The sequence below is a fragment of the Mustela erminea genome, chromosome 6 (genome assembly GCF_009829155.1).
Source record: "Mustela erminea isolate mMusErm1 chromosome 6, mMusErm1.Pri, whole genome shotgun sequence".
NCBI classification, from domain to species: domain Eukaryota; kingdom Metazoa; phylum Chordata; class Mammalia; order Carnivora; family Mustelidae; genus Mustela; species Mustela erminea.
Window position 1 is genome coordinate 2889086 of NC_045619.1, and position 22342 is coordinate 2911427.

General features: G+C 60.0%; 1 protein-coding gene across 1 annotated transcript in view; it reads right to left on the minus strand.

The window, feature by feature from the left end:
* The window catches only part of TBC1D22A (TBC1 domain family member 22A), a 292897-nt gene that overhangs the window by 259690 nt on the left and 10865 nt on the right, over positions 1–22342 (minus strand). Inside the window, 3 exon segments of the mRNA XM_032345894.1 lie at positions 9585–9761; positions 14741–15081; positions 16038–16094. Coding sequence (XP_032201785.1) covers positions 9585–9761; positions 14741–15081; positions 16038–16094 — 575 coding nt within the window.

The window sequence follows — 22342 nt, forward strand, 5'->3', positions numbered from 1 at the left end:
CTCCCTGGAGCAGATCTCAGAGTTGGGGTCATTCTTTATTCTCATTAATAGGTTCCAGAAAAGACCATATTCAAACAAAAATATCATTTTCTTTGCAGTTTCCAGAGCTAGACACTTGGCTTGCAGTGGTCTGTGGCCCTTCAGAGTCTCCGTTCCGTTTCTGGGAACAAAGCCGGACACTGAGAACTCATTCTAACGGCTGTGTCTGCCTGTGAGCTTCAGAGGTGTGACCACCGCTCCCGCCCCCCCCCCCCCGATATTCTGCCGACGTGCAAGGCCAGTCACTCTCTGGGTCTCTGCTCTGCATGAGGCCCAGGCTGAGGCCCAGCACACAGCCCCTGACCTCAGGGAAGTGGAAATCCACGGAGGTGACACAGAGCCCCCCAGTCTATCTGAGCGGCAAACACAGGTGGCTGTCTCCCCAATATCCAGCTCCTCCCTGTTCCCTGCCACCAGAACCCCAAGTCCTGAGTGTCAGTGACTGACCCCACATGAGAGACTTACTTGTCGGGGTCCCCCGCAGGGATGGACATGGGACCCAGCTCTGGTCAAACCCCTTCCCGATGAGAATACAGACACGTGACGATCGCCCTTTGCCTCACACGAGCTGAGGACCACCACCTCATGGCCACGAGCTCAGACCCTTGATGCCACGGCAGTGACGAATGCCAGTGGCTCCTACCCCCAGTATCTTGCTGAGAAAAATAAACCCCTTCTTGTTTAAAAGTCCCCAAGTCAGATTTTCTGTTACCTGCAGCCAACACAAATGCTCCCCGATCCCCCTCAACGCAAGGCAACCCGCTCAGCCGATGAACCAGGGACGCGGGTCACCACCACGGGGACACCCACCAGCACCGTTTCTCCAGACCATGCCAGGACCAGTCACCGGTCCCTGGAAAGTGAGGGCTAGTGACAGAGCGTCCACAGGAAGATGGGCGTAACTCACTCCCCCTCGACGAGCGGCAGCAGAGCTGGGAGCGGCTCGGTCCTGGCGCGCCTCCCCACTTGCCTGCTCTCCCCTCGCACACAACCCAGGCTCCACGGCCTCCCCACAGCCCCCTAACCTACAACAGAAGGTATCGGAGAGAAAAGACAAACACGTCAAAGACTGATTTTTAAGACTGCTACTTTAAAACCGTAAAGGAGACTCACAACATTTTTTTAACATTTGCTTTTAAGATTATGCGCAGAAAACCTTCATTCAACAGAGTTCCCCGAACAAGCCCTGAAAGGTCTCCTATTGAACTGGGGGTTTCCCCGGCTCCAGATCCCGAGGGAAACCCTCCTTTCCCTGACTCACACTCGACTGGGTGTGTCTCAAGCGCACCACTACGGCAGGTCACTCACACCCCACACCAGGGGCGGGCCCGGGGTGTGCTGGCACGGGGCGGCGTGTCCCCCGGGCCCTCCCGTTCCTGTCCCAAGCCCAGGAGGTCCCCGCGGGTGGGGGAGACAGGATGCGGAGAGCACCGCGGCGGGCAGAGCGCCGCACGGCAGCACGTCTACACGGCAGGCACACCGACCGCTTCGGTTGGCTGGTTTTATTGTCCTTCCTGTTCCCCGAAGTTCCAACAACATCCAACAAGGTCTCTAAGCTCCAGCGTTCCCAGAAGCGCTCTGGTGGGAAAATGAAGCGGAGGCAGGAGTCGCTCGCCCCTCGCGGTGGGGGCACGGGGGCAGGAGCGGGGCCCACGCCGGGCCAAGGCTCCGGAGGCCGGCTGGGGAGGGCCGGGAGGCGGACGGGCAGAGTGAAGAGCGCACACAGCGCGAGCTCTGTCCGCAGCGGGGGGAAGCGCAGGGTACCCCGAGCCGCCGTCGGCACATACGAGTTACCTGCTGCGTAACTGCTCTTACGAAACAAAACAGGAGACGGAGGGCTCTGTGCCCCGAGGAAGGGGAGTAGAGTCTAACGCTGCTGATCACCACCAAGGACAGGTGTCTACCGCGGGGCACCTCCGGGGCTGGGCACCGAGGAGGCAGCAGGGCCCACCCCCTGGAGGGAAGGGGCCCCAGGAACAAGCAAGCGGACGAGTGGGCAGAGGGTGAGGGTTCTCTGCAGCGAGACAAAGCCGGCTGAGGCGGGAGCAAAGAGGTCAGGTGTTCTGGGGCGGGAGGACATGCTGCAGCCGCCCGCCCGCGGCTCGGTCCAGAGACCACACGACGAGGTGGCCTGTGAGCAGAGACCGGGAGGAAGTGAGTCGTGCAGAAATCCAGGGCAGAGGCCCTGGGCACGGACGTGCTGGTGAGCTCCAAGAACGGCAGAACACGGTGAGGCAGGCACAGAGAAGAGGAGACCCAGAGAGGGATGGGGCAGGTCCTGCCGGGCCTCGAAGGCTGTCATCAGGCCTCTGGCTGGCCTGGGAGCCCTGGAGGCTTTGCAAAGCAGCTGACCTGGATCTCATTCCCAAAGGACCACAGACACCACGTGCAGCACGGCCCTGGGCTGTTTGCCAGGGGCCTGGTGAGGAGGCTCCTGGCACTGGTGAGAGGGGGTGGCTTAGGGCAGGGCATGGGGCAGAGGTGCTGGCCATACGAAGCCAAGGCGATGCGAGACTGACAGGTGGTGGAGGGGGCGGTGAGGCGACAGCAGAGAGCGACGGGAAGGGGAGCGGCCGTGTGCAGAGACGAGGGACCATGCGGCAGGGCGCGGGGGTCAGGGGGAGAAATCGGGGCATTGTGAATTCAACGCAGCTGCCACCTTTAACCCAGAAAGCACCTTTAAAAATAGATGACCTGCTTAAAAGCAAGCTCCCTCAGGTATGTTCCCGAGGAAAGGTGCCTTGCCCGTGTCCCTGCAGGCTTCAGAGATATGCTACAGGGAGAACCCGACACGGGAGTGCCCCAGGAGGGCCGGCTGGAAGCACAGACAGGGACGGCACTGGACAACGCAGGAAGCCTCAACACACGGGCTCTGGCCAGCCGGCCACCCCCGTGTCACAGACAGCGACAGGGACCCCACGGCGGCCGAAGTCCTTGCACCTGTTCACATGCTCAGAAGGTGCTGCTCAGCGCTCGGACACCCGGGACCTCGAGAGGGGGAGGCCCCGAGAAGGGCGGCAGCAGGGCCCTGTGCCTCGGCTCCCTTCCCCGCGCGGGCGCCAGAGCCGCAGCCAGGCTCACAGACTCGGGTGGTCTCAGACACTCAGCAGCTCTGTTTTCAAAGCTTCTTTGTTTCACTAAAAGTACCTTTTCCTCGGGGCCCCTGGGTGGCTCAGTGGGTTAAAACCTCTGCCTTCGGCTCAGGTCATGATCTCAGGGTCCTGGGATCGAGCCGGCATCGGGCTCTCTGCTCAGCAGGGAGCCTGCTTCCCCCTCTCTCTGCCTGCCGCTCTGCCTGTCAGATAGATAAATAAATTCTTTAAAAAAAAAAAAAGTACGTTTTCCTCAAACCACAAAAAGGAGATAAAACCGGGCCTTCCAAAGAAGGCTGCCCAGGCTTCCAGGCAGCCTGAGTGGGGCAATCGGGACTTTTCCCCTCTTTACCCTCCTAGTTACCTCCCCAAGGCCCCGCTGGCACCACAGGGTTCAGAGCCACACTGTGCACACTCGGGTAAGAAGGGAGGCAACAGGCCCACTGAGTCACTAGGTCCAAACGCATCCGGCCCAGGAGAGGGTGGGACGGAGAGAATCCTGAGCAGGGGAGAGAACAGGAGGGCGGCAGAGGAGCAGGCGCAGGAGGGAGGGAAGCGGGCAGAGGGAGAGGCACAGGAGGGAGCGGAGCAGGGGAGCAGAGGCCAAGGTGGGGGCTGGGCAGCCTGGGGAGGGCGGGGGAGGGAGAAGAGTGGGAGAGAGGAGCAGGCAGGAGGGGCCAGGAGCAGAGGCCAAGCTGGGCGGAGGAGGAGGGGAGGGATGCAGCAGGGAGGGGAGAGGAGCGAAAGTGGAGCGTCTGGCCTGAGCACTGAGCACGCAGAAGGCGCTGCGGCCCCAGGAGCTGCACCGGACACGAAGGCCGGTGGTCCTGAGCCTCCTCGCCCTGGGTCTTCGTGCTCTGGTAGCTGCAGGGGACACTCGGCGCTAGGGCCAAAGGCCAGTCCTCCCAGGGAGACGGCAGGGAAGGAAGTTCACAGGCAGCTGGAGCTCTCACCCTCCCCCCCACCCACTGCCTCCAGCCCCGTCCTCCAGCCCACAGGCCCACCCGCCCTCCAGCGCACACAGCCACCAGGGCCTGGCAGTTACCAGGTAGCGAGGGCGGCAGGGCCAGCGCCCGGCCACTAGAGGGCGACGGTGGGCGCAACTGGCCCACCGCCAGGACCCCAGAGAGCCGGAGTGCCCTCCCGGCTTCAGGGGCGATCCCCAGTGCCCAGACGAGCCCTCTGCTCCAGCTCTCCGACCTCGGGTAGGAAAAGGGCCCCTCCTTCCTCAGCCCCTGAAGGACACGGCAGAGGCCGAAGCTTGAGTCCCGACCAGCTCCCATGCCATGGCCCGGCTGTGGGACCGCAGGACCAGCCCGCTGCACCAAAGACTCGAGCCCCTCAGCGGCTGACCAGGCTCAGGCCCGCATGGGGAGCAGACAGCTGGCGCCGGGCTCAGGGCAGTGCGTGCACAGAGGGACTCACTGTATCCATTTAGCGCCCTTACCTCCCGAGCATCACGGCTCGGCCCAGCCGACCTCAACATAACGTGCTCAGACGCTCACGCTGGCCTATGGAGGGGCGCGGTCAGCTCGCACGAAGCCCACAGTGCAGGGCTGGGCCGCCCGTGTAACCTACCGGACACTGTATGGAAAGTGACCAACAGCAAGGGCGCCCGCGGAGCACTGCTGACCCTCGTGATGGCGAGGCCGACCAGAAGCTGTGGCCGCTGTCCCGCGTCACGGGAGAGGAGCGTACTGGGTCACCAGCCCTGGAATCACTCGCCCGGGAAAAGATCCCAGCTCAAAATTCCAAGTACAGCGTCCACCGAACGGGTATGTCTTTCACACCGTCACAGAGTCGAGCTGTTGTAAATCGGGGACTGTGTGTATAGATAACGCCCGTGCGGCGTCATAGCCAGCACAGAGTGAGGACCCAAAGTGGTCAGAACCATGGAATTACATGGCCACACTACTCTCCCCGGCTCTGTGTCCCAAGTCCCTGACTCTGTGTCCCCAGTGAAAGGACGCCTCTCCATGCGCACCAGAGGTCCCCTCCTTACAGCCCAAGGCTCCCACTGCGCCGTCTTGGCCGCCCTTGTCCCAAGTCCACCCGGCTTCGTGTCCAACCAGCTGCCAGGGCCCCCAGCCTGCCCTGCAGCCCCGGGGAAAGGAACGGCCTCACCCACCCACCCCCGCCCCCACCCTCCAGCCCTCCCCAGTCTACTACCCAGCTTGTCCTGCCCTCCTACCCCTCGCCCTCCGCGCTCCCAAGGAGCTGCCGGCCCACCCAGCCCCAGCCCCACGCTGCTGGAAGCACCCCGGCCGCAAGTGGGCCACAGCTCTCCCTCCGCAGAGGACAAACCACCGGGGACTCCGTGCCCAGCTGCGCCTCCAAACCTCCCAGCGGCTCCGCGATGAGCTCCTCCTTCTGGCCTTCAGAGCCTTCAGGACCTGTTCCTTCCTACCTGCTGTCCTGCTCGCTGTCCCCCACCAGGCCGAGGCCTCAGCAGCCGGGTCCAGGCCTTCAGCGTGGGAGCCCTGTCGCACCACCGGCCGCCCCGGAAGGCCAGTCCCCACCTCCAGCTCCACCCGGGGATAAGGGGCTACTCCGGGGGTCGTGGCTGACGGCTCACCCACAGCGGCACCCCCGGATTTGCGCTCCACGGGCGCCTTTGCACCTTCTGGGAGCTTCTGGAGTACTGAGTGTGCGCGTGTGTGCGCCTGCCCGTCTCCTCACACCAGAGCGTCCGCTCCTGCAGGGCAGGGCCGGTGGGGGGGGTAGTGTCTGGTTCCCTGCTTCTCTCCAGCGCCTGCACCCACGGCAAGTGCCCTGCGGATCCCGTTGAACGAGTGAACCCTGCGGGCACTTTCACAAAGGACCTGCGGGTCCCGGGAGCCTGCAGGGTGGGCCTCGTTCCCCCAGTCTCCTGCCGAGAGTGGATCGCACAGAGCCGGGGCCTGGCGCCAGAGCCAGACGGCCTCCTCCTGCCACCACGGCCCTGCAGGGTTGTCCTCCGGCCGCAGGCCCTGAGGGGCAGCTACCTAACCTCGCTTCCAGAGTGAGCAGCTCCAGGGACTCCGCCCCCAGAACACTCTCTCCTCCCCACCTCCATCTACGCGGACACTCCCCAGCCTCGGGCCAGACTGGGTGCTCAGGCAGGGGAGCCAGAAGGAGCCCGTGCACCCAGCCTCGCTTCCCCGGCAGACAGGGCTGGAGGCCCGGAGGCCCCGTGCCCTCAGAGGCCACACCACGGAGACGGGGCGGCTCTACAGGCCTCCGGACCGCGTGTTCTGCCCCCGGCCCAATCCCGCTCCCACGCACAGATGCATGCGATAAAAATGAACGCCTCCGAGTGTCATTTTCTTGGGCTTCAAAGCAGCAGCCTTTTGCACGAGTAAATATTGAGTCAATGCTAAGAGCAGAATGAGCTGTTAAGTTCTATTTGCTACTCTCATCCCCAGGCTCATAACAGAGCACAAGCTAAACAAAGAAAAACAGCTCTCCGCCGACGAGATGACATTCAGCAGGTAGAATCATTTCTGTGGGCACTTCTCACATCAGTGATTTGCTTCTCCAACATTGGCAAATATTTGCCACTTATGTCTTTTATGTAATGTGGAGATAATATATTCCACTGTCTTCCAAGGCTATCTTAAATGCCTTATAAAAACAGGCAATTTACTGGCTATGTTTCCTCCTGCCACTAAATACAAATCCAGTAATTGTTTAACTTTGAAAGCTTTTTGGTGTGAGATTTGATACTTAAACAGAATGCCAAAGACAGAAAACACTCGTAGTGCCACCGGCCCCACAAAAGAATCTTACTTTTAACTGTTAACCCTCCCTCCTGCCCAGGCCTACCCACTTTCCCCACGGGTCCTGAAAGCTTTGTTCTTAAAGAGGATTTCAGTGTCCACGAGTTAGTCCGCTGATGGCATCCACAAGAAGACTACCGGGCTCAGCTCCTGACCCAGAACTGCAACTCCTAGCAGCGGATCTTGTCTTCGCCAACTGCCTCCGTGCCCCCGCTGTTAGAGACCGCGCACCTCAACCACCAGAACACAAGCAAACCGCCTTGACCCAGCTGTGACCACACAGTGACCATGCGCGTAGTGCAGTGCTCTGAAAATCAAGGTCAAGGGTAAACAGGCCAACACAAACAAAGAGGGCAGATGACTAGCACTGTTCAGCGTTGACTGTGTGCTGGGCCGCTCCTACGCATTCTATGCGCATCTCCTCCCAGGCTCTGCACACGCAGCACGGCTAGCCCCCCTGGGACACGAACGAGGACCCCAGAAGCACTCCCAGGCTTGCTCCGCTCACAGGGCCAAAGAGCGCTGAACCCGTGCTCCCCACCAGTGGTCGTCCTCAGAACCCCCGCCCTCCCTGCACGCTGGGACCTGGCCTCCCCACATGGCCCCAGGGGGGCCTGTGTGTTGCTGAGGGACATGCTCAAACCCCACGACTAGACTCCCCAAAGCCCGAAGCACCTGACTTCCCAGCGCCGTGGGTGAGATCTCCACTCCAGCTGCTTCCCTCCCCGACCCACATTTCGGGACACCCGATGACCATCACTAGTCACCAGTGCGGAGCAAGGATCATAGGTCCAAACCCACCGCAGGGACACAAAGTGCGGAAGAGGCCAAGTGCCCGTCGGGAAGGGCCGTAAAGGCGTCCAGAGCAGCCCAGGGCAGCACTGCACAGCCCGTGCGGGCCGGCAGGTGTCTAGCACTAACACGGGAAAAACGCCATGAGGTTTGAAGCGGGAAGCAGAGCAGCATCTCCACATGGAGTGGGGGGTAAGCAGACCATATAAATGCACAGACCCCAAAGCGTGTCTCCACACACGACTTCTGAATTACCGCAGGACGACAGTCCCCTCTCCGGGCAGAACGGACAGCCGCCATCTCCAGCAGACATCCATCCTCAGCAGCCACGCACTCCTGACCAGGAGGACCGACCGGCTCCGGGGCCTCTCACCACGATGACAAGCACCACAAACCTCACGGGTGACATTCCTGCCCACACAACCGGCCCGAACCTCACTGGGAGGTCAGGAGACAGCCCCCGCTGAGGGGTGCCACACCACAGCTGACCTGCCCACCTCCAAGGCCCCAACACCCAGGGACAAGGGGCACACGGGGACCCCTCAGCTGCCGGGGAACAGACCAGGAGACAGACACAGCGGATGTCACTGGGACGACTGGCACGAGGTGAACGTAGGCCGCGAGGCGGTCGGTGCACCGTCTCGCTGGGAAACAGCCTGATTCTGACGACAGTCCTGTCTTATGCAGACAGTGTCTGCGCTTAGAAAACACAGGGATGCTCTCGGGGGCCCAGGGATGCAGCGTCTCCAGCGGACTCAAACGGTCCGGGGGAACACACAGCCACACACACACACGCACAGTGAAGGTGGGGCAAAGCGCAAACTGTGGGTGAACGGACACAGGAGTCGCCTGTACTACTCTTGCAACTTTTTCCTAAATCTGAGGTTACACCAGAAGGAGAAGTTTAAAATGTCATGTGCACCCACCGTGCCCAGAAGACGGCGCCCCGAATCACGGGAAGGAGGGAAAGCCGGGCGGGGGAGGAGCGCGACATGTTTTTACCCGACAGCCGCCGCTTGCACGAGCAAAACAATCAGGAAAATGAGAATGAAGAACCCTCTGCGCCCAGAGGGGACCCGCAGACTGGGCCCACCCTTCCGCCAGGCCGGGCTCCGCCTCCACCGCCCTCCTCGGGGGGGGGGGGGGGGGGGGGGGGGGGGGGGGCCATCCGCGTGCCTCGGGTGCCACCTGCTGGCGGAGCGGGGCACTGCACAGCCTGCCCCCACCCCCCACCCACCCACCCCCGCCCCGCCCCCTTGCCACCCCTGCCCCTGCCCTCCACCACGCGTGACCCAGGACCGCGGCCACATCCCACCTCCCGGAGAGCTCCCCCGGCCAGCAAGATGCCCGCGGCAGCATGGCGCTCCACGAGGATGAGGTGTACAGCTTCGAGGGGATCTCCAGCAGGCGGACCTGGAGGTGGGCACCGGCCTCAGAGCCTGGTGGCAGCGCTGCCCCACGGCTACGGTGACCCTGGAGACCCCTGGTGACTGTACCGCCCCCTGCTGGCCTGCCCACCCACGCCCTGCCTTGGCTCCCCAGGTGCAGTCACACACCCTACACCAAGGAAGGTACGAGGTCAGCAGCACCCAGGACCCCAGTCACCAGCTCTGTGCCCCCACGAACACTCAAAAGCAGGGACGTCCACCGGTCCGCCCTGCAGGGCCAACCCAGGGCAGCTCCACAAAGCCTAAGGGGTTCAACAGCGGCATTAAGGAAAACAGAACAGAAAAGCCAGACCGATGGCGCTGGAAGCCCAAGACCAGCACTCAGCTAACGTAAACCTTAAGGTCAAATGGTCAACTCTGTGACTCGCGGGCAGGACCACACAAACAGACCACCTGACAAAGCACATGGCACGCAGGGGCACAGGCACGCACGCCATCCGCCAGCGGGGACTCACCGAGGTCTGTGTTGGGGCCGGCAAGGAGCTGCTTGAACTTGTCGAGCCGCGAGGCCTCTCGTTCACTTAACGCTGAGCTGCTGACGGCACTGGGGTCAGACGTGCCACCCAGGGCAACCGTCACCGAATGTGGAAGAGACTGGGAGCGCTGCAGAGGGACAGTGTCGCTGGCACTTTCTGCGGAGAGAGAGAGCAGGGGGTGAGGACGGCCTCCTGATGCTCCCCGTAAGAAGGCTCCCACGTGCGCCACTTTCTCCTTGTGAATGCCACCATGCCTCAACTGCCCCCCTCCCGTCACGGGACAGCGCAAACCTGGCTTACTGGAGCAATAAAGCAAAACTAGCGAATGCTCAAGGAGTTCACTGGCCCCAGAGCATTACTCACTCGGGAAACGGACATGCCTCACCCAAAAGCCAGACGACAACCAGAAATGTCCAGACCACCTCGGGGTGCACCCCCGGTCAGGGCTCCCCTGAAGCAGGCCTGCCTGGGGGACACAACGCCAGGACCTGCTGGTGTACAGCAGGGATGACGCTGCCTGTGGGGCCCGCCGGGCGTGAGCACAGAAGGAAGCCACTGAGTCACGTGTGGAAGGACACAAGCCCACAATGGCACAGAGGACTCTGCACCCCTCAGGTCTCCCCAAGCCCTGTGAGGGAGCTGGGCAGGGACCATGACCAAAATAAAGCACAGGAAGCTAGAGCACACAAAAGTGGGGTGGGGGGTGCTAGAGGCAGGGGGTGCCCAGGACCCCCCCCCCCAGGGCACCACCTACCACCACACCCAAAGGCCCACAAACAGGGACATGCAGGCCGAGTTGAAACCATGCATTAAATCCAGGAACCCGGGCCGGGAAGAGCCACAGGAGAGAGCCCAAGGTCCCACACCCACTCAGAAAAAACTACCAGGGACCAACAAGGGGCCCACAAGCAAAAGGCGGGGACAGGCTGCATGGGCCCAGGTCTAAATCCCCCCGAATGGTCACCTCTTCCAAAACTGGAATTTAGAGTAGAGGGAGAAATCGACTCCAGGAGATGGGACGAGAAACAAACAGGGAGACGAATCGTGCTGGCTCCCGCGGGCTGTCAGACCCCACCAGCTCCCTCCTTCCTGCGACTCATGAACCTAGAAACAGAGCCTGGAAAGGCTTCGTTCGCACAGAAACCCTTGGGCTACGGAGGAGCACTGCGGCCCACAGCCTCTGGGCAGAGTCTGGCCCACTTAAGCTTCCAGAAAAGCCTAAAGAAGTGGGTGTCCAGGTGAGAGCAAGCCCAGCCCCTCCTCGGGGGCGCCCCAGCACCTGCACTCGGGGAGGCCCGGGGCTGCGATGCTCAGACCGCCTGCGCCCCGCCCTCGGAATCTGTTACTCCGCTGTGAGTCATGATTCCTTCCTTCGGAAAGACGATGATGGTAGGAGGGCGGTCCCACGTTCTACCGCGGAACCAAACGGGCTGGGTCTGACTTCTCTGCCGTCTCAGAGAGCATCGGTGTCACTTACTGCGACACGAATAGACCACTTGGTCCCGAGCAGAGCACACATCCAGTCCCCCTCTAAGATGGGACAGGCGGGGTTTGCAAGGCACGCTGATGCCCCTCCCCACCGAAGAGGCAGGAAGGCCAACAGCCACGTCTCCCTGCTACTGTCAACGAAAACACATCAGCGTCCCCGCAGCCAGCGTCGACCCAGGAGCCACTCGCCGCGGCTGGGTCCCCACCAGCAGTGGAGACAGTCCTCCCCAGCCGCGCCCACTGAGCCCTTCGCAGCCTAAGGCACGGCCTCACCATTACGCCAGTGGTGCCCTACACCAAGCAAAGTGCACCTGACTTGAGATACAAAGGCACAGACTCCTCAGACACTGAGAAAGTCAGGGGAGTCGGAAGGCAGTAAGCAGGAGGCGCGGGGGAGGCCCGCCCGAGCGCCCTCCCTGCAGCTTCCTAACTTTCAGGCCGCCATCTACCCAGGGCTGGAGGCCGGAGTCAGGGGCAGCTGGCAGGTCCCTTGGACACCGCCACATGGGGTGACGTGAAACGCAGCGTGCGGGACTGTGAAGATGACAGAGCACCGTTCCTACGAGCCATCACACGAAACAGGCCTGGCCTGGGCCTGAGCCGTGGGGCCGCTGCAGGGCCGAGGGTGGGGCAGGACATGGAGGTGAGGACAGCCCAGTCACCGGGCCCCAGGCTCAGTGACATTCATGTAATGACACGGGACACCAAAGGGAAACAAAGGTAATGGGACATGGCTCTGCCTTTAGGAAACTTGCAAACCACGCAGACGGGGCGTGCAATCGGGCCCAGCCCACCCAGCACCTCCCCTCAGCCGGGATGGCCTCCCCTCCTGAACCTGGACCCTCCCCCTCCTGCTAACCTTAGACATCACGTCCTCCCTGAAGCCTTCCCTGACATGCCCCTGGCCCTCCTCAACAAGACAAAACCGGGACTTCTACCCTTGGGTGCTTCTGGGTCCACCGCTCCGAGGCTCCACCCCACGCACGGAGGTGGAGGACTGGGACCCCTGTGTCTCCCCACGAGACTGACAGTCAACACATCCACACGCGGCCCAGTCCAGTAAGAACAGGACTGACGCGCTCTTAGGCCAACATCAAGTAAGCCACCCCGGTGAGTAACAAGCCACCCAGAGAACTGAACACAGGCCCAGGATTTCTGCCCACCTCTGCCCACCACCCGCGGGGTCGGCTCCCCAAGAGGCCATCTCGGGCTCCAGAGAGGCCCTCTCCCCCTCAGTCCTGTGCGCGTGGGCTAGAGTCCCCGGGGGGGCAGCCCTGGTCTCCACCTACTTCACGCCAGGCACACACACTCCCTGCCCCAGATGGGACCATGGGAAAAGTCCTAAAACATGGCCTCGTGCCCCCTCAGGGTGGAATCACCCACGGAGAGGTCTTGCTCTCCGTGGTGAGGCCAGAGGCTAGCAGCAGGCCCCGGCGTCAGACGCCATGAACTCGAACTCCTGCCCCACCACTCAGCGCGCCGGGCGAGCCACGTGACCTCCCCGTACCCGCCCCAGAAGCTTTCTCCTGCGGCAAAGTCGCAGGGTCTGTTCGCAAGAGGGCCTGCGACAGTCCTTGCCCCACAGTGAGCGATGGTAAATGCCAGCAGCCGTCAGGACACGAGTTGCTCCCAAAGGAAAGACGGCTGCTGCACGGGGGGAGGAGGCGCAAGACAGACATGGTCGTCCGCCCCTTCCCCAGCACGAGCCGCTTGGAGCATCCTTCCCCTGGCTTCTATGGGAGGGAGTCACCCCCAAGGCTCCCCACCCGGGCTGGAGGCAGCCCAAGGGCCAAATGCTGGGCGGCCCCCAAGTCCATGCACTCAAGTCCTACCCCGGACAGGATGGGGTCAGGAAGCAGAGCCTCAGGTTCAGAGGAAGTCATGCGGCTGGGGTGCCCCAGTGGGATCGGTGCTCGCGGAGAGTCACAAGACAGCCTGTTTCCCCACAGCTGCAGTCTCCCCACAAGACAGCTTGTTTCCCCTCTGCAGTCTCCCCACATGAGGATACCGTGAGAAGACAGCTGTCTGCACCCTGAAAAGGGCCCTCGCCAGAACCCAACCACGTTGGCCGCCTGACCTCAGACTTAGCCTCCAGAACTATGAGACAGAACTTTCTGCTGCTCCCACACCATCGGCCTGCAGTACTCTTGCCACAGCAGCCCCCCAGCCTCCCAGAACGAGACTCTGCCCTCAGCCGAGATGGCACCCCCCCCCCAGGAACCACTCGGATGGTAGGTGCCCCAGCGGCTCTACCCAGGCCCCAGAGGCGAGGGGCACAGCAAAGGGCCGGGGAATTCAGGGCACCGGCACACATGAAGAGGGACGCAGCTGAGGGCACTGGCCGGCCAGGGTGCACAGGCAGTGACTGGCCTGCGCCGCGTCCGTCTTGGGGGTCCTCGACCTACTCGCAGAAGCCCTAACCAGATTTTCATCTTCAAGCTCAAGTACTTTGAGGTTCAGCCTATTTTAGAGAAACGCAGTTTAGATTCCAATATGAAAACCGGAGGAAGGAACGCATTCACAGCATTCCCCCTACAGAGAAGTGTGACGTTTCCCACGTTAGCTCCCGGGAAGGCAGAGGGATGGATGGACGCCAGCTCCGTGCGTCCCAGCAGCACACGCTGAGGCAGCATGAGGCTCTCTTCTCCCCTCTGCAAACCAGGGCAAGCCCCCGGCCCCGAGAGACCCTGGGAGAGGGAGTCCGTGAGTCTGCAGCTGCACAGGCCGGGCCCTCTGCCACCATGGCCCACGCCGCCCCCCATCACCTCCCTGACGCTCATGTGTCCCCGCTGCGGAGGGCGTCAGGATGGTCTGACTGAAGATTACGCCCCAGCTCCAGCCTGCTGTGACCACGCCCCACCTGTTTGGACCCACAGCACTTGTCACCTCCCCGCACACCCCAGGCCTCCTTACTGATCACATGGGTGTCTGTCCCCCCCACCCCACAGAACACACGCTCCAGGCCAGGGACCTCCTTGGGGCACCCCAAGCCCTGAGAATTGTGCCTGACCCATCACAGGGGCTCATCTGCTTTAGGTCACAGAAACCCCCAAAACAAAAAGAGCAAAACTAACAAGCACCGTCTCCAGGAAGGCCACCAAGCACCAGGCAAGGGAGTGCAAGACACGCGCTGCTCCCACCCTTGAGTTTATGACCTGAACGCAGTGATTCCACACCCCAGACCCCGCCTGCTAACGACTGGGCCCACGTGCAGGTGCCCTGGGGAGAGACGTGGCGGTGGGGGGAAGGGGGTGGTCACTGGCAGCTGCTGAAGGAGGGGCAGGCTCTGCGTGTGCAGCTGGCCTGACCCTGCAGCTGGCAATGTCCCGCCTGGAACAACCGAGGCACACTTAGAGGGGAGACACGGTCCCCCGGCCCGGTGCTCACCGTGGCCTCTCACGGCCCACGCATGGAAGCCGCTCACCACGCCCCTCTGGAGCAGAGGAGCACTCAGCTGGGGGCACAAAGAACAGTCCGCGGCTGCCTGGGAAGGCCTGTGGACACGCGGATCCCAGCCTCCAGGTCTTTCAAAGGCACGAGCCGCTGCGGCAGACAGGACAGAAGCCCTCTAACCACCCACAGGTAGACAGGACTCGAGCCCCTCTCCCATCAGCCCTGCACGTCGCCTCGTCGGGCCCCCGGCCCACCTGCGGGACAGGACGTGTGGCTCTCGCTGACGGACTTCACCAGCCGGAGGTCACCGCTCGGGACCGCAGGCGGCTCTGCCGAAGGCTTTGGCTTCCGCTCGGGGCCCGGCGCCTCCCGCCGCTTGTGGCGCTCCTGCCGCTCGCTGTGGTCGCGCAGGACGCGGCTGGCCGTCTCCATGACCACGTCGGTGTTCAGGCGCTCGGCCGCCATGGCCAGGAGCCCGTCGTCGTCCTCGCCGGCGTCCCAGGCGTCGCTGGTGCTGCTCTCAAACTCCTGGAAGGTGCTGACTCTCTTGGCCGTCACGGGCGTGCTGGGCGCCTTGGGCGCGGCCCTGAGCAAGCTGCAAAGCAAAGGCACACTTGTCCTCTCAGGGGCCGGCGAGGACGTGCCCCGCGACCGGTGGGAAAGGAGCCCCCGGATGAAAGGTGCACCTTCGCGCTCTCCGCGCCACCGGAGAGGACTCGGGCGCCCGGGGCGCTCCGCCGGTGACGCGGCCGCCTGGTCCCGGTCATGCTCTCGGGGCTCTGGGATCGAGTCCTGCAGCGGGCTCCCTGCTCGGCCCTGCTTCTCCCTCTGCCTCCTCCCTCCCCCCACAACGGCTGCGTGCGCGCGCGCGCGCTCTCAAGTAAATAACAAATCTATAAAAAAAGAGGACTCGTAGAGTTCAGTGGCAGGAAAGAAAGGCTCTCAAGGGGCCGTCCCGCTGAGCAGTCTCTGCTCGGTGACAGAAGCCATTCGGGAGGAACCCCAGCACTGCACAGCCACGGCCTTCAGAGTCCCCAAACCTGCCATGGGCCGGTGCCCACCAACCTCCGGAGGCGGCCGTGGGGGTGGGGCAGGGCAGGAGCGGCTGTTCCCACCCCCCAGGCCTCTGGCGTCAGGACTCGGACACAGCATCACTAGAACCGGGGCCCCCACAGGGGGTCCAGGAACATCCACCAGCACGGGCCATGCGGCCACACCTCCCTCCTGTGTGCCCGCCTCTGGAGGAGCCCAGACACCGGGCAGAGAGCGCAGTGGAGGGCATGGGAGCTGAGGGCCACGCACAGGTCCGGGGCCTGTCCCCACCCCCCGCCAACTAACGGGGTGCCAGGCACATGCTCTCCTGCCCAGGCCACTGCACTCCGGGCTGGGCTTCCTCCTCCGCCATTCTCCATAGGATGAGCCCTGCCAGGCCCTGACACGTGTCTGCTCACAGGAAGACTCCTTCCTCCGCTCAGGACTCCCAGGCGGTAGGCGGGTCACCATGGCCCCCAGGAGTGGACGGAATGCGGCCGGAGCACAGGCCTCACTTACGTGCCGTGTAGCAGCGGGTCGAAGGGGGGGTGCTGCGCGCCGTACACATGCTGGATGCTGTTTGGAAGGAAAGGAAAACTGGTCAGCTTCTCTCTGGCTTCCTCCGGCACCCGCCACTAACTCGGGGGAGGCACTGGTTCCCAGGAAGCCACACGCCTTGGGGAGCAGCTCCCCATCCACTGCGCGGGTCTGGGGGCCCACCCGGAAGGATGAATGGCGCCGCACAAGCCCACGCCACAAGACGGGGCACTCAGCCTGTCCAGCAAACGGACCTCAGCCCAGGGAGCCGCAGCCCTGACCACATCGCCCGGACCTCAGGCGCTGCTGGTGAGTGGCTGCTGGGAGCCAGGAGTCCCTGGCGTCACTGAGTTCAGGCGGCTTCCACTCTTGGACCGTGTGCCACCGGCAGGACCACAGCCTAAGACTGAAATGCCCATCCGGTACCATTTTGTGTACAGACGAAACACAGAATCACAAGAGGAAGATAAACGTATTTTTTAGAAGGCTTAGTGGCTTTATTATACAAGTCTTCTGGGGGCGCCTGAGTGGCTCAGTTGGTTAAGCATCAGGTGATGATCTCAGAGTCCTGGGATCGAGCCCCACGTCGGGTTCCTGCTCACAGTGAGTCTGCTTCTCCCTCTGCCTCTGCTGCTCCTCTGCTCGTGCACCTGCTTTCTCTCTTTCTCCCAAATAAATAAATAAAATCTTTAAAAAATAAATAAATAAATTTAAAAATAAAGACTTCTGCTCGTCAGAGTGAACCAAAACAGCCCCTGCAGCAGACAACCACAGCAGTCTGCTGAGCAGGCGCAGCCCACAACTCTTCCTCCGCGGGGCAGCGTCCAGCCGGTGGAGGCCTTGTGACCCAGCACAGCTCGGTCACCACAGTGCTGGCCCTTCCTCATCTGCCTGGAGCACTGGTGTGAGGCCTAGAGGTTCCCAGCCGCCAGGCCACAGTGCGTGAGGAAGGAGCAGGAGATACAAACCATCCGAGAACACAGGCCTGGCGGGAAGATGAGACAGCGCACGGGATCCCGGGAGGCAGTGCGGCCCCGCAGGTCCAGGCCCCAGCCCCCTCAGATGTGAACCAAGCAAACCCCAGTTCGGTTCAGCCACTAGCAGTGAGGCCTCCTGGTACAGTCCCTGCTCAAGAGACGCCAGCTGGCACCTTCAGCGGGACACTGTCGGGGGGTGAGCGCGGTCAAGCAAATGCGTACACGGAGGCCTTTCGTGCACAGAGGAATGTTTTCATTTTTAAAAACAGAAGGAAATCCTACCTTTTTCACTACCTTTTACATCATGACTGTGTCCCCATATCACCACCGTTCAATGTGCTTAAATGCATTTATTCACCCAATGTCCATTGCTACACACCAAAAAAGGTACGCTCTGTATTAAATTTAAAAACATAATCGTGAGATAGCCACACAAGATACCTCTACACACTTCTCTGCAACTCCTTGGGAATCTATAATTAATTCCAATTGTTAAAAGTTTCTAAAAGTCCTGGGGCACCTGGGTGGCTCAGCAGGTTTAGCCTCTGCCTTCGGCTCAGGTCATGATCTCAGGATCCTGGGATCGAGCCCCACATCAGGCTCTCTACTCAGCGGGGAGCCTGCTTCTCCCTCTCTCTCTCTCTGCCTGCCTCTCTGCCTACCTGTGATCTCTGTCTCTCTGTCAAATAAATAAATAAAATCTTTTTTAAAAAATAAAAAAATTAAAGTTCTAAGAATAGAAAAAAATAATTTAGAAAATAAATAAATAAAGTCCTAATAATAGAACAGGCCCAACTCATCGCTGCCTATGCCACCTCCCCGGACAGGACAGCCTTTAATTTCACTCTGACCCACTGTATAACTACACCATAGTTTGTCTTCCAACGTGAATCGCCACAACACGTACACGCCAAAGGGGGTCCGTCCACAGCAGCGTGGTTGGCAGAATAATGGCTAAACATGTTACGTCCTAATCCCAGAACCTGCAAATGTGTCACCTCCCTTGGCAAAGGGGGCTTTGCGGATGCAACCGAAGACACAAGCCCTGAGAGAGCAGCTAGGCTTATCAGGTGGGCCCAATCTAATCACGAGCCCTTAAAAGTCCTCCCTCCTTCTAAGAGGGAGCACAACCAGAAAGACTGCTCTGATCAAGGCTACACTGCTGGCTGTGACGAAGGAAAAAGGGGACCACGAGCCAAAGAATGTGGGAAGCCCCTAGAAACTGGAGAGACTAAGGAAATGGCTTCTCCCTAGAATGTCCAGAAAGCCCTGCCGACACCTTCATTTTGGCCCAGCAAGACCCAGGCCAGACTTCTGACCACCTACGACAGAATGGAAGTGTTTACAAGCCAAGAGGGTTATGCCGACTTGTCAGAGCAGCAAGAGAGAAACCAGAAGAGAAGAGAATGGTGACAGGCGACAAAGCCGTCGTCCTGGCTTATGGAAGCTTAGAGGTCTCTGTGGTTAAGTCAACCTCACTCTTCTGCGTTACACCGGCCTCTCCTCTGGTGACGCTACTTAAAAAGGTCCCACCCCCAACTGCCATCCCGACTGCTGGAACAAAAACACCACACAGGGGGCAGCTTATAAACAAAGACGTTTATTCCCCCCAGTTCTGGAGCCTGGAGGCGCAAGGTCAAGGCGGCGGCAGATTCGGTGTCTGGTGAGGGCCTCAGCGGGTGCCTTCTGCTGTGTCCTCACCTGGCGGAAGAGGCAGGGAAGCTCTCTGGGGTCTCTTTTATAAAGGCCCAAATCCCACCGCGGACGGTTCCAGGCTCAGGACCCCCTCACTCCCCGGAGCCCCCACGTCCTAACAGCAGCCAGGGCTCCCGGCGAGTTCTGGGAGCACAGGAACACTCGGCCCAGCAGACCTACCGAGACGGTGCGCATCTCCAAATGTGTCCTGGTTCCACACCGCTGCGGTTTTGTTTTTTACTCATAAGTTTTGAGTTACCTAGAATTTATTTTATTTTGCTACAGACTGCAGAAAACTTTTTAAAAAAATAATCCACTGCTCCAATGACACTGCTTAAAACCCTCTCCTATTCCCTACTGGTCTGCAGACACCATCTTCAATACACATGAGATTATTCTATACTGGGGCATTTTTTTCAGTTTTCCATTCGTGCCTCCGTGCTTATGCCTGTGGCACAACATTTTAATTACAGAAAACGTTCCCTTTTATATCCTAAAATGTCTGAGCAAAATCAAATGGACCTCGTCTGGCCCCCACTTTGTAGCGGGCGTGGTGAAGAGTACCAGGCAGCCAAAGCCAAGCACACCGGACGCCAAACTCGCAAGAATCTTTAAGTTTGCCGATAAAAATTTTAAAAGTGCATTGGTATTTACAACAGTCTAGGAGGGCAGAAACGTGGAACCTGGAATACTTTCAACAGAATAGTCCTCGGCTATGAAACACAGCGCTGGCTCATGCTACAACACAAGGAACCTTGACAATGTCCCATGACATGGGGGCCGCCAGGCATAAAACAATGCCTATCCTACGAGCCCACTGACGTGAAGTGTCTAGAAGGGAGACGGGAGGGAGACTAGTGGGTGCTCGGGGCGGAGGACGGGAGGCTGGGTGACAGCGAAGACGACGGGGCTTCTTCTTGGGGGGACAAACATATTCTAACGCCGACCACGGCGATGATGAGCTAAGTCTGCGGAGACACCACACCACTGACTCTGATCGTTAAACCGGGGAATGGTGTTGTACGGGAACTTAAATGGGTGAACTATTATTATATGTGAATCTCAATGAAGATTAAGTTTTTAAAGGCAGCGCCGCTTCCGGCTGGCTCCCTTGGGTTTTCTCTTGGAACCCAGCCACTGGGCTCTGAAGAAGCCCCAACTAGCCACGAGGGGAGCCCACAGGGAAGCACGAGAGCCAACAGCTTCAGGGGAGGTCCCCGCCGAGGGCCGGCATCAACCGCGACAGGCGTGAGGCACAAGCCTTCTTCTGATTTCCGTCCCAGCTTCTGAACCGTCCCTGTGACACCATGGAGCAGAGACGCGCCATCCCCACTGTCACCAGTCGGACCCACAGAATCCGGAGAATCTGGGGTCTGTTGTTGTTGTCATTTGAAAGAGAAAGAATCAGCCCACGGAGGTCAAGCACAACCCCTCTGTAGCATCCCTTTCCAGAAATCTCTTGGAGGCTCCCTTGACCTTGGTAGAAGGTTTCCAGTTTTCAAGAACCAAACAGCCTGGGTAATTGCTTTCAGCTTCAGCTTCCTCGTCCCAGAAATGGGAGTAAGAACTTATAAGAAATGAGACCGTCATACTGGCAGCAGCTTGGCGACCACTGAGTGACCTACGGGCAGCATTCGCCAGTACTGTGCACCTACCCTGCTGGCTTGCCCCCTTCTCTTGTGTCTCAGGACGTGAAGACAGCTCCAGACCAGCAGGCAGGGGGTCTCTGCCCTCTCTGTGCAAGGCATCTGCACGAGTCGTACAGCAGCACGGCGCGCTGCGGGCCCCTCCCTGCCAGGACGGCGCCGGCGCGTTAATTCTTCACAGGCACACCACTTGTGTTTATTGAGCAGAAAATGTTCCAGCAAAGTTCAAGCTCAGACTAAAAGGCATCTCATTTTATCTTATTAAAATTGCATTTTTATCTGGCCTTGCATAGCTGAAAAGAAAAACAGGCTTCAGTGAAAGCCATTTTAAAAGAGTAAGTGGCAACTAACACGCCTACCTCATTCCACATAATGAAATTGTTCTTTAAAAAATACGCTCACCAATAAACTTCTTAATAAATAGTACTGCTTAAAAACACAACAGTAACTCTTTGCTTTAAAGAGGACCCCAGTGATTCCTTACGGAAAGCAGATACACATGACATGACGGCACTTCCAGGCACACGCCGCAAGAAACCCTCGCGTAAGGACACAGGAGACAGGTTCCGCAGTGTCGCAAGCAGGAAGAAAGAAAATTCAAGAAAACCCTTCATACGTTAACAAGTGAAGAATGAATTCACATTATCCATTCGCCCATTATCAGCTGGAACATGGTATAAGGGAACACTAACCACAGCAAACACAAAAGAAATGCAAGAACCAGGATCGGTAAACTTATAAACACACCGCTGAAGACGAACTTGCGTAGGCCCAGTGTTGACATCACTTACAGAAAGTTTTTAGGAAGAGATGATGAAACTATCTATCATGTTGGATACATACACAAGCAGTCAAACTCCTAGTGCGTGACGGCCACAGAAACAAATTCTGAATAGCCAGAGAAGCAGAGGCGTGGGAGGCGGGGACACTGGGTCCAGGGAAAGGATGCGGTCGGTGGCTTCAGCTCTGTAACAGCCAAGTGTGGGAACAGTCCCCAGGCCCATCAACGGGCAGCCTAGCCACACACCGGAATGTACTAGCAGGTTCCAACAGGAAACCAAGAGCTGACACCCACTCCCACGTCGATGGAGCCTGAGAACATCACACTCGGTGAAAGAAACCGGTCACGAAGACCACAGTCCTATGATCCAGGCACAGGAATGAGCAAATGTCCAGAACAAGCAAGTCTGCAGAAACAAACAGCAGATGCGGGGCAGCTGGGGCAGGGGAGCAGGGAACGGGAGTCCCTGCTGGGGAGCCTGGGGTTTCTCTGCGTGCTAAGGCCAATGTTCTACAATTGACTGTGGCGACGACTGCCCAACTCTGCACACAGACTAAAAACACTGTACACTTTCAGTGAGCGAGACAGAGGCTATGCAAATGATGGCCCCAAAGATGCGGAGAGGGAGGGGGGGGCGGGGGGGGCGGAGGGGGGGCAGGCAGGGAGGGAGGGAGTGCGAGAGGGAGGGAGGGAGAGGATCGGGAAAGAAGGGAAGCAGCAGGGGGTCTCCTCCCTGACCCTGGCCCAGGGAAGGCTGCTGGGCCACGGTGGGTGAGGGGGAGGGGAAGCCAGGCACACCTTTAAACCTTCGAAGCAGACCTTTAAACGCGTCCGAGTCCCCCTCTGCAGCCCCGAACAACGGAAGTCCCTAATGTACCTGCACAGAACCAGACGCTCCAGCAGCTTCCAGTGAAAATGACAGGCATGGATCACCCCCCAAGACCCTGAAACTTCAGGATTCACTCGTTGCCAGCAGGCAACAGCGCGGACCACAGCCGCATTCTCTGGGCGGGACAGGTCTCCGTCCTGATGACCGCACAACGGAGCGGCCATGAGGATTCTCAGACGGAAGAACAAATACACGAGGACTCACGAAGCATCATGGATCCCCCCTGCGGCCCCCCAGAGGCTCCCACCCAGGTGAGAGGGAGGCGCCAGGACCAAGGACAGCACCGCACGGGGCACGCC